This window comes from Prionailurus viverrinus, chromosome A1 (genome assembly GCF_022837055.1).
Source record: "Prionailurus viverrinus isolate Anna chromosome A1, UM_Priviv_1.0, whole genome shotgun sequence".
NCBI lineage: Eukaryota > Metazoa > Chordata > Mammalia > Carnivora > Felidae > Prionailurus > Prionailurus viverrinus.
The window spans coordinates 22,816,517-22,830,304 of NC_062561.1; the positions used below are offsets into that span (position 1 = coordinate 22,816,517).

Genomic DNA, 13,788 nt, shown 5'->3' on the forward strand with positions numbered 1-13,788 from the left:
GTCGTCCCGTTTTTGGAGTTTAGTACCTATACCACCTAATATGTAATACCTGAGTAGGGCCTAGGTTAGATTCCCAAAATCAACGTATTAATATTTTTTTGTAGTGAAACAAGAGTATTCCTACTAAGTAGGATAAAAGGCTGTAAATAGCTCTATGCCAGTTTAGACACGTTTGACGTCACATGACTTTTGCCACCAAACAAACGCACAGACCGCTTGGGTTTTTAAGCCTTTTGGATCTCAGAATTGCAGGAAAAAGACTGTGGACCTGTGAGACACAAATAGGATGTTTGGGAGGAAAGGCCTTTAACACACACTTTGCATTAGATGAGAGATTCTTGCTTTTCCTCCTCTTACGATTGTCCATTTTTCTATGATGCCTTATTGTTCGTCAAACACACAGGCGTATTCCCATCTCGGCGCACTGGTTTTTCCACTGGGTGTCTTCCCATCGTTGCATGACTTACTCCCTCACCTCCTGGCAGGCTTTGCTCAAATACCACCTCAGTGAGTCTTTCCCTGACCACCTATTTCCCTAGCACTCCCTGCTATGTTTTTCTGCACAATGTATTTCTTGTTTATTCACTTCCTCTCTTTCCCTGAAACTACAATTAGAAGGTAAACTCCACAGAGATGGGGATCTTAGTTTTATTTACCCATTGCTATATCTCTTGCATTTAGAACTGTGCCTGGAATATGGTGGGTACTGAGTACATGACCTATTAAAAGAGGAAGGGAATATTATTTGTTTTCATATACTTGGAAAAATATGCAAATATACATTCTCTTTTTTTTCTTTTTTGACCACGTATGAGTTTCTTTTAGGTGCTAGAGCTAGAAGAGCAGCCAGGCTGATGCTTCCCATTTGCAGAGGGAGTTTGATGCAGGGACGAGTAGACAGGCAATAGGTAGGTCAAACAAGATGATTTCCAATGGTGATAAACGCTGTTACACTCTTGGAGGACAGTAACACAATATAGAGTAAGGATTTTTAGCTTGTGTGGTCGAGGGAAGGCCTGTGAGCTGAGCCATGAAAGACAGGAAGGAATCACCTGTGCAAAATTCTGGGGGAAGAGCACTCCAGGCAGAAGGAACAGCAAATAGAAAAGCCAGGGTTGGTATTAGGAGAGAAAAGGTCAGTGTGGCTGAAGCACAAGGAGCAGGAGAAAGTAGCAGAGGAGGAGGAAGAGCAAGGGAATGGGGCCATGCCACAGGCTGTGACAAGGACTGTCAATACTTGAATAACAATGTAAATGAATTTCTATTTTAAAGGGATCAATTTTGCTCTTTATAAAGGATAGAAAGGGAACAAGGAGACCAGTTAGAAGTTTAAAACCATGGTCTCGACAAAAGTTGATAAATGACTCTTAAGATTTTGACTTGACCAAGTAAGTGGTTAGTAAAATGGGGAAAGACCGAGGTAGAAACAAGGTATCTTGATTTAATTTTGGTTTATGTTTTAAGAATTCGGGGAGGGGGTGGAGGAGTCCCACTGCCTGAGGGCTTTGATCTCCACAAAGAGGTCACGCTGGATAAATAAATTTGGGAATCATCAGCATAGGAAGCCAATGGAAGGTTAACAGTGGACAAGGCACTAGGAGAGAAGCCAGATAGAGAAGAGAACATTAGTGCACTTGATACAAAGAACACATCAGACCATGAAGACTCTTAACAACTAATTTATTTTAAAATAAACTATTAATTGTAGAAAATAGTAACAAAGCAATTTTAAATGTACAATTTTAACCAATACAAAAAAGCAATAAAGCAATACCTGAAGCCTTATGTAAGTAATCTCAATATATGATCTCTGAAGTTCCTAAAATTCTGGCACTAACTCTAACGTAAACTTTATTAGCTGAAGACCCAGGAATATGGTAGCCCTTGACCTAAAAGCTAACTGATTTGTATGATGTTCATGCAGAAACTAATGAGGAAATGGGAGAAAGCTTTCTAGTGCCTTTGTTATCAAGATAACAAGTTTGAAACTTAACCGAGCACAAAATAAAATGTCATTTTCTAACAAATAAGACCAGAATTCTTTTTAAAAAGAATTCTGGGTAGACAAAGTGATTTTTCCTAAAAGCTAGCTGATGCTACCTTAAATATCACCTAATTTAAATTATACCATCTCTAAATAAGTTAATCACACAAGATAGTTTAAATACACCTTTAGGTGCTGGGGCAGGGGGAGCGCCTCTTTTTCTAATGTAGCTGTTTTAAGTTGAAGCTTTTGCACAAAATCAGATAGAAACATGAATGCCTAACCCAAAGACCTTTGATTACTTGCAATTTTGGAGTAGAAATGATGTGGCTTTGAATATGCCAGTGTTAGACCATACTGACTTAAAAAAAAAAAAAAGATAAATAGACAATTGCCAGCTCAAAAGATACATGGAAGACATGTACAATTCCCGAGAAAACACACCCCTTCCCAAGTTTAGGAGGGCAGAATAATTGCTGAGATGCAATTAAACAAACCTCTAAGAAAGAAAAATTAAGGCTCCTATAGTTAACAGTCTGTGGAGTAAAATTATTTTAGGTCTTGATTCTTCGGACCCAGAAACATTAGAAAGTGCACTTGGGATATCCTGTCTTAGGGCCCTCTGTGGCAAAGCTCTAGCTGAACACTTTATTTTCCAAGTACTAGATGGGTACTTCCTGAATTCGGGGTTCTGAATGGTTTATAAAAACCAAGAGTACTATTAATAACCCTCACTTTAAAGCAGGAGTTGGATGGAGAAAAGGATCAATAAATTCTTACAAGTCCTGAGGTATGAAATCTGTATCAGTAGTATGACAACATCATTTGTTTATACTCTGCTTTCTGCTTGTATTTTAAAACTAAAATTTATAAAACAAGCACACAGTACATCAAATTCCATTAATAAACTAAAATCTAATGTGTAAAAATTAGTAATTTTTTTCCCTAGTTTCTAATATCTGTTTTAGCAGAAGAGTTCAGGATCACTTGGGTGAGGGGGAAGTAGTCAGCCAAATTGCATTTGGAAGACAGGACACATATTCTAAGGGCGTTCATGTTAAATTAAAAAATATATAAATATAAATTAATAAAATAATAGCAAACATCACATATATGCCACAAGAAAAGACAAAGTACTCAAATAGGCCTGGGTTGCTGGGATGCCCCTCCCAGGGCATCCTCGCCGTTTGTAGAGCACAGCAATTATATTTTGGAAATGAAAACATCTGCTACAACTTTCTAAATGGCAGTATTTACACAAGATTTTCAATCTTGTGCAATAACAATGTATATTCTACTGACTACGACGTTGCAAGTGGCTTAGGAATCCCCTGCACGCACAGGCAAGCCCATCTGCACACTCGAGATCCAATATCTGTAAAAAGAGCTGAAGATCATATCCAATGTGGCCGTAAACAGAACCTGGGAGAGTCACATAGTCTGCTCTGTGAGAGACAATGAGGCCACAGGTGTATACGGTGCCCAGTGAGGTCATGGGATCCTCATTTTTCTTCCCTGTTTGAGGTATCCATGCTATCGTTCATTTTTTGCTTCTGCATTCGTGTTCGGGTAGATGCTGGAAAAAGGATGCAGAAATGTTAACAGCACTGATGGTGCTGGATGCGTTGACAAAGGGCTGCCATAAACGTTAGGCTTGTGCCAAATCGATGGAGTTCAGGGCCTGGCAAAGCAGTGGTTTCCAAAATTTTATCATATAATTTCTATCAGTACATTTTTTCCCAAGTATGTACCACCAAAATATGTATGGTGTGTATGTATACCATCTATATTTGTAGATAAGTTATAAAACACACACAGCCCAAACATCAAAAACAGAGGAGATAAAAACAGATTCTAGTATTTTCTCTATGTACCAAGGGGTGGTCTCGCATACTTGCAGGCGTGCCCAGCTCTGCAGACCACCACTCCAGAGATGCTGAGGCTGGGTTTGGCCCTGTGGCCCAGCCGAATGCCGGCCTGGCAGAGAATGATGTGTTGGAGTGAGTGGTATTCGTCACAAAGCAAGTAATTCCCTTGTGCTTGCAGATACCTCGCAAAGACGTCAGCTGGCAGCTCATTTAATTCGGACATGAACATTTTAAAAGTACGGTATTAGTTACAACACAGCCAAAACCAGAAAACTTCTTTTAAGTTATTTAAAAATTCTTAACTTGATTTTTGTGGTGGGCAGAAGCTCTTCTTTAATAAAGAGGAAACAAATTCGCATTTGGAAAAGAAAGAAAATACGAATTCTCAGTCTTCCCCCCTCTCGGCAATCTAGCACTGTCTGATGGTCTTCTTTGAATGCAATTCAAGTCTTTGAGGAAAACTGAAGAATTCCTTAGCCTTAGGGGTTAACATTCCTGCTGCTTCTCCCCAATTTTCCAGCCTCAGAAAGGTCCTGAACTCCAGCCTGGCACTGAGAATTCACCATCACAACTGAGTGTGCCACTGGAAAATGTACTGACGACAGCAACTGAACTCTTCTCTAAGAAAATATGCGTGTTTTTACAGCTTTCTGCTCCTTTTAAAATGCGTATTTGTGAGCTTCCAAATGCCTCAAATGTTTTCAAAGCTTCATTTTGGTCATAAACTTCATGTCTATTTTCACATAATGAGGGGAAATGCCACAACTACTTAAAAGTTAAAATAGGTGTGTGTCAGTTGATGTAAAATACAAAAATTTATTTATAACCAAAAAATTTAAACTCTTGGTATATTTAGTTTTAATTGTACTCTTTGAAATAACACATAGATAAGGTTTTAAAAAATCAAAAGCATTCTTTTTGTTTTTTTTATTATTTTTTTTAATTTTAGAGAGAGACAGAGTGCGTGTGAGCAGGGGAAAGGGGCAGATGGAGAGAGAATCTTAAGCAGGCTCTGTACCTACGTGGGGCTTGATCCAAGACTCTGGGATCACGACCTGAGCTAAAGTCAAGAGTTGGATGGATGCTCAACTGAGTCACCCTAGCGCCCCAAAAAACATTCTTTTAAATACTTTATAGTTTAAATACTTAGTACTGACAGATACATGTTTAGAGAAAGCCTTTTTATAAAAAAGTCACATTTCAATTGGTATTGTTCTTATTGGTATGTCCTATGACCTAGGAATAATAGGGTTTTTTTTTATCTTTGTTTATTTTTGAGAGAGAGAGAGGGAGGGGGAGGGAGAGAGAAAGAATGAGAGAGAGAGAGAGAGAGAGAGAGAGAGAGAGAACGAACTTGTGCATGTGAACAGGGGAAGGGAGACACAGAAAGGAGACACAGAATCCCAAGCTGGCTCCATGCCGTCAGTGCAGAGCCTGATACAAGGCTCAAACTCACCAACCGCAAGATTAAGACCGGAGCAGAAATCAAGAGTCGGATGCTTAACTGACTGAGCCACCCAGATGCCCCAGTAATTTTAATACTTATCTCTGAAGTATGTGTCTTCTTTCCCCATACCAGCTATATTTCCTGTCAATGGATCTGGCAGATTATCAGAAAGTGTCACACTTAAACTACCGCAGTTATCTCTGTAGGACAACCCAGTAGCAGTCAGTACATGTTTGTCTTTTTCTTAACGTAGTTCCCATTTATTATACTTAGGTTAATCTTTTATAGTCTTAGAGTGGCTGAGGATAGAATCCCATTTGTCTTAACATTCCCGATTTATGTCACTCTGTGTAATCTGGAAAATGATTTGGTGCTCTTTATCAAAATTCTGATTTCCAGCAATGGAAAACTTGTTTGACAGTAAATTTTTAAAACTTGCAAATTAGAGAAGTTCCATAATAGGATAAAAAATTATTCTTCAAATAAGGGGGATGATGTTTATATATGCTGATTTTATTAAAAAAAAACCTTTCTTTATATCCAACACTCTTAGAGTTCCTCATTATAGTTTCTCTCTCCTGAAGTATTTCTAGCCATTCATGTTGACGATGTGGTTTCACTTCTTAGTATTTCTACACTAAAGATTTTAGAAAGAGTAAAGATGACCTTCACTTTGCATCATACATCTAATCCACAAATGTCTGTGGGTAAAGAGTACATACTTGATTGAATTGCATCTTCAGTGTATAAGCAAGTGTGCTAAGTTAGGGAATTATATGTATTTATTCCTTTAAAACAAGAAAAGGCCTTTTGCAAGATAAACAATGTTTCATATTTACATAAGGTGAAATGATAAGTACTTACTCATTTCTGCCAGTTTCTGTTGAAATTTGGATTCCCCTGGGAGATGTTTACTGCAGATTTAAAAAAGACAAAACATTTCACATGTATACAAACGGAAAACTCAAATTTTTAATAACTATGGTGATTTCAACGACTTACTTCACACTCTTAGTGACTTTTAATTTCAACACTTTATAAACAAAAAACATCTAAAATATAACCATCACAAATTTAGAACCTTTTTGTATTTTGTCAGTGAGTCTTACAAAACACAGTAAATATTTTTCAAGAGTAAGCACTTAAAAAGTCTAATGTTGGGGCGCCTGGGTGGCGCAGTCGGTTAAGCGTCCGACTTCAGCCAGGTCACGATCTCGCGGTCTGTGAGTTCGAGCCCCGCATCAGGCTCTGGGCTGATGGCTCGGAGCCTGGAGCCTGTTTCCGATTCTGTGTCTCCCTCTCTCTCTGCCCCTCCCCCGTTCATGCTCTGTCTCTCTCTGTCCCAAAAATAAAAATAAAAATGTTGAAAAAAAAATTAAAAAAAAAAGTCTAATGTTAATCATAACGAACTTTCATTAATAGCTTTATAAAAAAACATGAAAAAACATCAGATTGCCAGTAGCCGATATTTTCAATGACTTTCAGTAGGCAGTACATGATTTATATGGTGCTTTTAACTTTGGGATACATTCCTACCTATTTTGAGCAATGTTCACAACTTCCAAATGAAATTGGCATAAAAGGGCCTGGTGGAAGTCAGGAGCACAGCTGCACTCTGGCTTCTCCACAGGACCATTTCAAACCTGTTCCTACCTTCCGTCTGCTTCATCTGATCCTTCAATATCAAAGCGTAGTTTTTTCAGCGGTTTAGGAGGGTTGCCTCCTTCAGCACTTCTTTTGAGCACACGGTCGCTGTTACACACCATCTGATTTATTTTCTGGAACTTCTCAGAAGTCTACAAATTACAGAATTCTTTATTTTAAATCATTAAATGCCAGAATCTTGCAGTCAGCAACCTTTAACTGTAGTCTGAGGGGTGTCAAAAATCAGCTGGGGTAATACCTGCATTTTCATTTTCTGCTTTATTGCACCAAATGAGATATGAAAAATCTTAGAATCAGTGTAACTACACCTACCCTGCCCCAATTAAATACCCTCCTGTCTCTCCCCATGAGGCTTCTCGCCTTCCTCCAACAAGTCTGACTTACTCTGAAAATCCTGGTTCCTCATTTTGGGAACCCACCCACACACAAAACCAAGGCTACTTCTCAGAAGTGTGTAAAGTTAGAATGGCTTTCTGGAACCTTATGGGTTTTGTTTGTTTGAGGGCATAACAGGACCAAAGAGACTATCACAAGAGTCTAATAAGAAGTGAAATATCTTTTCAATAATAATTCTGGATTTGCTTTGTGGGTATTATGTCGACAAGTCATATAGTTTATATATTTTAAACCATTACTGATAACAATATTTATTGAAATGTGAATTCATTAAGTTTTTAAATAAAAATTCAAATATCAAAAGACTTTGAGTCCATTCATTATTACTGAAGATGATTTGCGATATACATCTCTTGAGGGAGAATCCTGTCACAGCAAAGTAAAGAAAGCTTTGGTAATAACTTATTTCATCCAAGGGACAAACACACGGAAAAATTCTATTTCTTATATGTCTAATTTAGAACTGGAGCAGGCGATTACCTCAGGGATGTGTATGAACGTGTTCATCTGAACTAAAAAATGAAGTCAGACTGTTGATAGAAATATTAAGTCTGACTGATCTGACAGTGAGGATTAGCTCTGTTAATTAAGCTTTACTTTCCAAAAATTAAATGAGGTAATTTTCTAAAAATTAAATGCAAAAACAAGTTTAGATGGAAAATATATTTAGAGCACATCCTGTGTACATATCAAATTTATGATAAGATTTTTAGTTATCAGCTTTAAAGTATATAAGTACCTGTAACATTTTCTCAATTCTTTTAGAGGTTATAGCAAGCAGAAAAGTTTGAGGACCCCTACTCTATTCGGATCCAGATCCAACTCTTCCTGTGTGGTCCCACATCTCTTTTGTGAAGCCTGATAGCTATACCCTAACTTGAGCTCAATACCACAGCATTTACCACTTGCAACATATGTTTTAACACTCAGTCTTTTAGTATACAAGCCACCATCCTTCTCTAGTTATTTCATTTGAGGCAGTGGGTAGGCAGACTCTAGAATGGCACTCATGAATCCCCACCTCCTAGTTTCTACACGCTTGTGTGATACTCCCTTCTCTGAGTGTGTGGATTGGACCTAGTGTTACCTTGCCTCTGACAAAAATATGACAAAAGTGATGAAATATCACTTTCAATATTAGTCACAAAAGGACTGTGACTTCCATTTTGCTCTATACCTCTCTCTTTCTTCTTGCTCCGAGGGAAGCAGGATGCCATGTTGTAATGAGTGGCTCCATGTAGAGGCTCAAGTGACAAGGAACTGATGGCTTAGAAAAATCTATGTAATGTATCATATAATTTCAAAGGATGTTTAAAAAAACACTTTGAAATTCACCAATTAGGAGTATAATTTGAAATTAAATGTGATTTGAAAATAAATCTATTTTTCTTTCTTTCTAAATTCTATGCAATATTGATGAGGTGTTTGAATAATAGCATTTGTTAATTCAAGTTAACAGAAATCTGTAATTTCTTTTATAGTTACAATGCATGCTCCTGTATTTTACAGAAAGAAAATACTCACCCCAAATGATTCACCAATTGATACTAAGATTCTGTCAAGATAAAATACAAATTAGTAATGAAAATCATATATAACTGTGCAGAGATGAACATACATCATTCTAAGCTATTAGAAATACCAAATCAAAAGTTTGCTCTACCCCAGAACCACAACAAAATTATAGTCATCAGTGGCTTATTCTAACAATGCTACTCTAATCATACACTGAGCTGGTCTCTTAGATTTTTAAAGAACTACATGACTGAAAGACTATAGTCTGCCACTGTCCACATTTAAAGAAGATAAAGGAAAATTTTAATTTATCCATATTTAATTCTCATAAATCAGTGCGTAAACAATTAAAATTTCTTTCACATTTTCTCATTAAAAATTTGCCTAACATTTGGCAAAAACTTATAGTATTAAATAATCAGTATTCGAATTAAGATTTCTACTGATATATAGTAAAGTCTGTCATATATCTTAGAATTAGAAATCTCTATTAGTCTGTCCTTGTTTGAACCATATAATTTATGTTCTTTTGTTTTTGTCTGAGTATAGTTGACACATTATGGGTACACTAGTTTCAGGTGTATAACACAGTGATTCAACAAGTTTATACATTATGCTATACTCGCTACAAGCTTAGCTACGGTTTGTCACTATGTATTGCTATTACAGTATCACAGACTATCATCACTAGTGTCACTACACATGCTGTACCTTTTATTCCCACGATTTACTTATTCTGTAACAGGAAGCCTGTATCTCCCACTCCCCTTCACTCATTTTGCCCATCCCATAACTCCCTCCCCTCTGGCAACCGCCAGTTTGTTCTCTGTATTTATAGGTCTGATTCTGATTTTTGCTTATTCTTTTCTTTCTTTTTTTTTAGATTTCACTTATGAGTGAAATCATGTGGTATTTGTTTTTTTCTGACTTATTTCACTTAGCAGAGTATCTTCTAGGTCCATCCATGTTGTCTCAAATGGCATAATCTTGTACTTTTTAACTGCTGCATAATATTCCCTTGTACATATATACCACATCCTCTTTATCCATTCATACATGAATGGACACTTAGGTTGCTTCCATATCTTAGATATTGTAAATAATGCTGCAGTAAACATACAGGAGAACATATCTTTTAGAATAAGTGTTTTAATTTTCTTGGATAAGTACCCAATAGTGAAATCATATGGTATCTCTATTTTTAAGTTTTTGAAAAGCCTCCACACTGTTTTCCGTCATTGGCTGTACCAGTTTTACATCCCCAGCAACAGTGTACGAAGGTTCCTTTTTCTCCATATCCTCACCAACACTTGTTATTTCTTGTCTTTTTGATTCTAGTCATTTTACAGGTGTGCTATCTCACTATGGTTGATTTGCATTCCCCTGATGATTAGTGATTTTGAGTATCTTTTTGTGTATCTGCTGGCCATCTATACATCTTCTTTGGAAAAATGTATATTCAGATTCTCTGCTCACTTTTTTAATTTAATTGTTTATTTGCTATTGAGTTGTATGAGCTCCTTATAAATTTTGAGTATTACCTCTTTGTCAGATATATGGTTTCAAATATTTTCTCCCATTCATTATCTTGCCTTTTCATTTTATCGATGGTTTCCTTTGCTGTTCAGAAGCTTTTTATTTTGATATAGTTCCACCTGTTTATTTTTACTTTTGTTTCCCTGGTTTTGAAGACATATTGAGAAAAAAAATGTTGCTACAGCTGATGTCAGAGAAATTAATGTCTATGATCTCTTCTAAGAGTTTTATGGTTTCAGGTCTCACATTTTGGTCTTAATCCATTTTGAGGTTACTTTTGTGTAAGGTATTAAAAAGTGGTCCACTTTCATTCTTTTACACGTAGCTGTCCAGTGTTCCCAGCACCATGTATTGAAGAGTTGGTCTTTTCCCCACTGTATGTTCTTTCCTTCTCTGTCATAGATTGACCATATAATCGTTGATTTATTTCTGGGATATTTTGTTCCATTGATCAATGTGTTTATTTTTGTGCTAGTACCATGCTGTTTTGATTACTACAACTTTGTAGTAATTATGACACTGAAACCTTTCTTGAAATCTGGAATTGTGACATTTCCAGTTTTATTCTTTTTTTTTTTTTTAATATTTATTTTTTGGGAGAGTGCAAGTGGGGGAGGGGCAGAGAAAGGAAGACAGAGAATCCGAAGAGGGCTCTACGCTGACAGTCTGGCAGCAGCGTGCCTGATGTGTGGCTCGAACTCACAAACCACAAGATCATGATCTGAGCCAAAGACAGACACTCAACCTACTGAGCCACCCAGGTGCCCCCTGTTCTTTTTCAAGGTTGCTTTGGTTATTCAGGGGTCTTTTGTGGTTTCATACAAACTTTGTATTATATGTTCTAGACTGTGAAAAATGCTATTGATATACGGATAGGGATTGCATTGAATCTGTAGATTGCTTTGGGTAGTATGGTCATTTTAACAATATTAATTCTTCTAAGCCATGAGCATGGAATATATTTGCATTTGTTTGTGTCATCCTCCATTTCTTTCATGTTTTATAGTTTTCAGATACACATCTTTCACCTCTTTGGTTAAGTTTATTCCTAGGTATTTTATTCTTTTTTGGTGCAACTGTAAAGTGTTGTTTTCTTAATTTCCCTTTCTGCTACTTCAGTATTAGTGTATAGAAATGCAACAGATTTCTGTATGTTAATTTTATATCCTACAACTTTACTGAATTCACTTATTCTAGTAGTTTTTTGGTGGAGTCTTCAGGATTTTCTATGTACAGTATCATGTCATCTGCAAACAGTGACAGTTTAACTTCTTCTTGACCACTATGGATGCCTTTCATTTTTTTTCTTCCCTGATTGCTATGGGTGAAGCTTCTAGTACTGTTAAGTAAAAGTGATGAGAGTGAAAATCCTTTGTCTTACTCCTGATCTTAGAGAAAAACCTCAGTTTCTCACTATGATGTTATCATGTGGTATGTATCATGTTATCTGTGGGTTTTTCATACATGGCCTTATTATGTGGAGGTATGTTCCCTCTAACACCACTTTGTTGAAAGTTTTTTATCATGAGTGATGTTGAATTTTGTCAATGCTTTTTCTGGGTCTACTGAGATTATCATATGATTTTTATCCTTTGTTTTGTTGATGCACTGCACAATGTTGATTGATTTGTAAATATCAAACCACCCTTGCACCCCTGGAATAAATCCCACTTGCTTGTGGTTAATGATATTTTTGATATGTTGTTGAATGTGATTTGTTAATATGTTGTCAAGGATTTTTGTATCTATGTTCATCAGGGATACTGGCCTGTAGTTTTCTTTCTTTGTGGGGACTTTGTCTGGTTTTGGTTATCAGATCAGGATAATTCTGGCCTTGTAGAATGCATTTGGAACCTTTCCTGCCATTTCCATTTTTTTGGAATAGTTTGAGGAGAATAGGTATTAATTCTTCTTTAAATATCTGGTAGAATTCATCTATTAACGCATCTGGACTGGACGTTTATTTTTTGGTAGTTTTTTGATTACTGATCCAATTTCATTACTAGTAATCAGTATGTCCAGATTTTCTATTTGTTCCTGATTCAGTTTTTGAAAATGGTATGTTTCCATGAATTTATCTATTTCTGCAAGGTCATCCAATTTGTTGGTATACAATTTTTTGTAGTAGTCTCTTAGATTCCTTCATAATTCTGTGGTGTCAGCTGTTACTTCCCTTTCCTTTCTGATTTTATTTACTTGGGTCCTTTGTCTCTTTTTCTTGATGAGTCTAGCTAAGGGATAATCAATTTTATCTTCTCAAAGAACCAGCTCTTGGTTTTGTTAACTTTCTTCTTTTTAGTCTCTACATCATTTATTTCTGTTGTGATCTTTATTATTTCCTTTCTTCTACTCACCTTGGGCTTTGTTGTTCGTCTTTTTCTAGTTCATTTAGGTGTAAGGTTTATTGTTTATTTGAGCTTTTCTGGCTTCTTGAAGTGGGCCTGTATTGCTATATATTTTCCTCTTAGAACTCTTTCACTGCATCCCAAAGATTCTTAGACTATTGTGTTTTCATTTTCATTTCTCTCCATGAATTTGTTTCTTCTTTGATTGTTTTGTTGGCCCGTTGGTTATTTAGTATCATGTTGTTTAGTCTCCACATGTTTGTGTTTTTTCCAGTTTTTTTCTTGTGATTTATTTCTAGTTTCATACTGCTGTGATCATAAAATATGCATGGTATGATTTCAATCCTCTTAAATTTATTGAAGTTTGTTTTGTGTCTCACATGTGATCTATCCTGGAGAATGTTCTATGTGCACTTGACAGTAATATTTTTTTTGTTTTTGGATTGAATATTATGTCCACCTGTTCCAAAGTGTCAAAGACACTGTCTCCTTATTGATTTTCTGCCTGAATGATCTATTCACTGATATGAAGAGGAGGGTTAAAGTCCCTTACTATTACTGTACTACCATCAATTTCTCCCTTTATGTTCATTAGTATGTGCTTTATGTATTTAAGTGCTCTAATACATGTGTTGGGTACACAGATATTTACAAATGTTACATCCTCTTGTTGGACTGCTTTATCATTCTGTAATGCCCTTCTTTGTCTCTAATTACAGTCTTTGTTTTGAAGTCTATTTTGTCTTGTAGAAGTACTGCTGATTTTTTGCCTTTTTTTTTTTTTTGCTTCCATTTACATGGTGAATGTTTTTCCATCCCTTTACTTTCAATTTGTATGTGTCTTTATGTCTAAGGTGAGTCTCTTATAGCCAGCATACAGAAGGGTCTTGTATTTTTATCCATTCCACCACACTCTCTCTTTTGATTGAAGCATTCAGGCTATTTACATTTAAAGTTATTATTGATAGGTATGTATTTATTGCTATTTTGTCCCTTGTTTCATGGTTGTTTTGTAGTTCTTCTCTGTTCCTT

The 13,788-nt window shown here is 36.3% G+C and overlaps 1 protein-coding gene across 2 annotated transcripts in view; it reads right to left on the minus strand.

Annotated features, from left to right (window-relative positions):
• Window positions 1-1,661: 1,661 nt before the first annotated feature.
• The window catches only part of RB1 (RB transcriptional corepressor 1), a 200,635-nt gene continuing 188,508 nt past the window's right edge, over window positions 1,662-13,788 (minus strand). For both annotated transcript variants that reach the window (XM_047854921.1, XM_047854913.1), the window contains 4 exons: window positions 8,885-8,915; window positions 6,953-7,095; window positions 6,164-6,213; window positions 1,662-3,560 (listed from right to left, as the gene is read on the minus strand). In XM_047854921.1, the coding sequence (XP_047710877.1) occupies window positions 3,487-3,560; window positions 6,164-6,213; window positions 6,953-7,095; window positions 8,885-8,915 (298 nt within the window). In that variant the 3' untranslated portion in view covers window positions 1,662-3,486. The remainder of the gene's footprint in view (window positions 3,561-6,163; window positions 6,214-6,952; window positions 7,096-8,884; window positions 8,916-13,788) is intronic.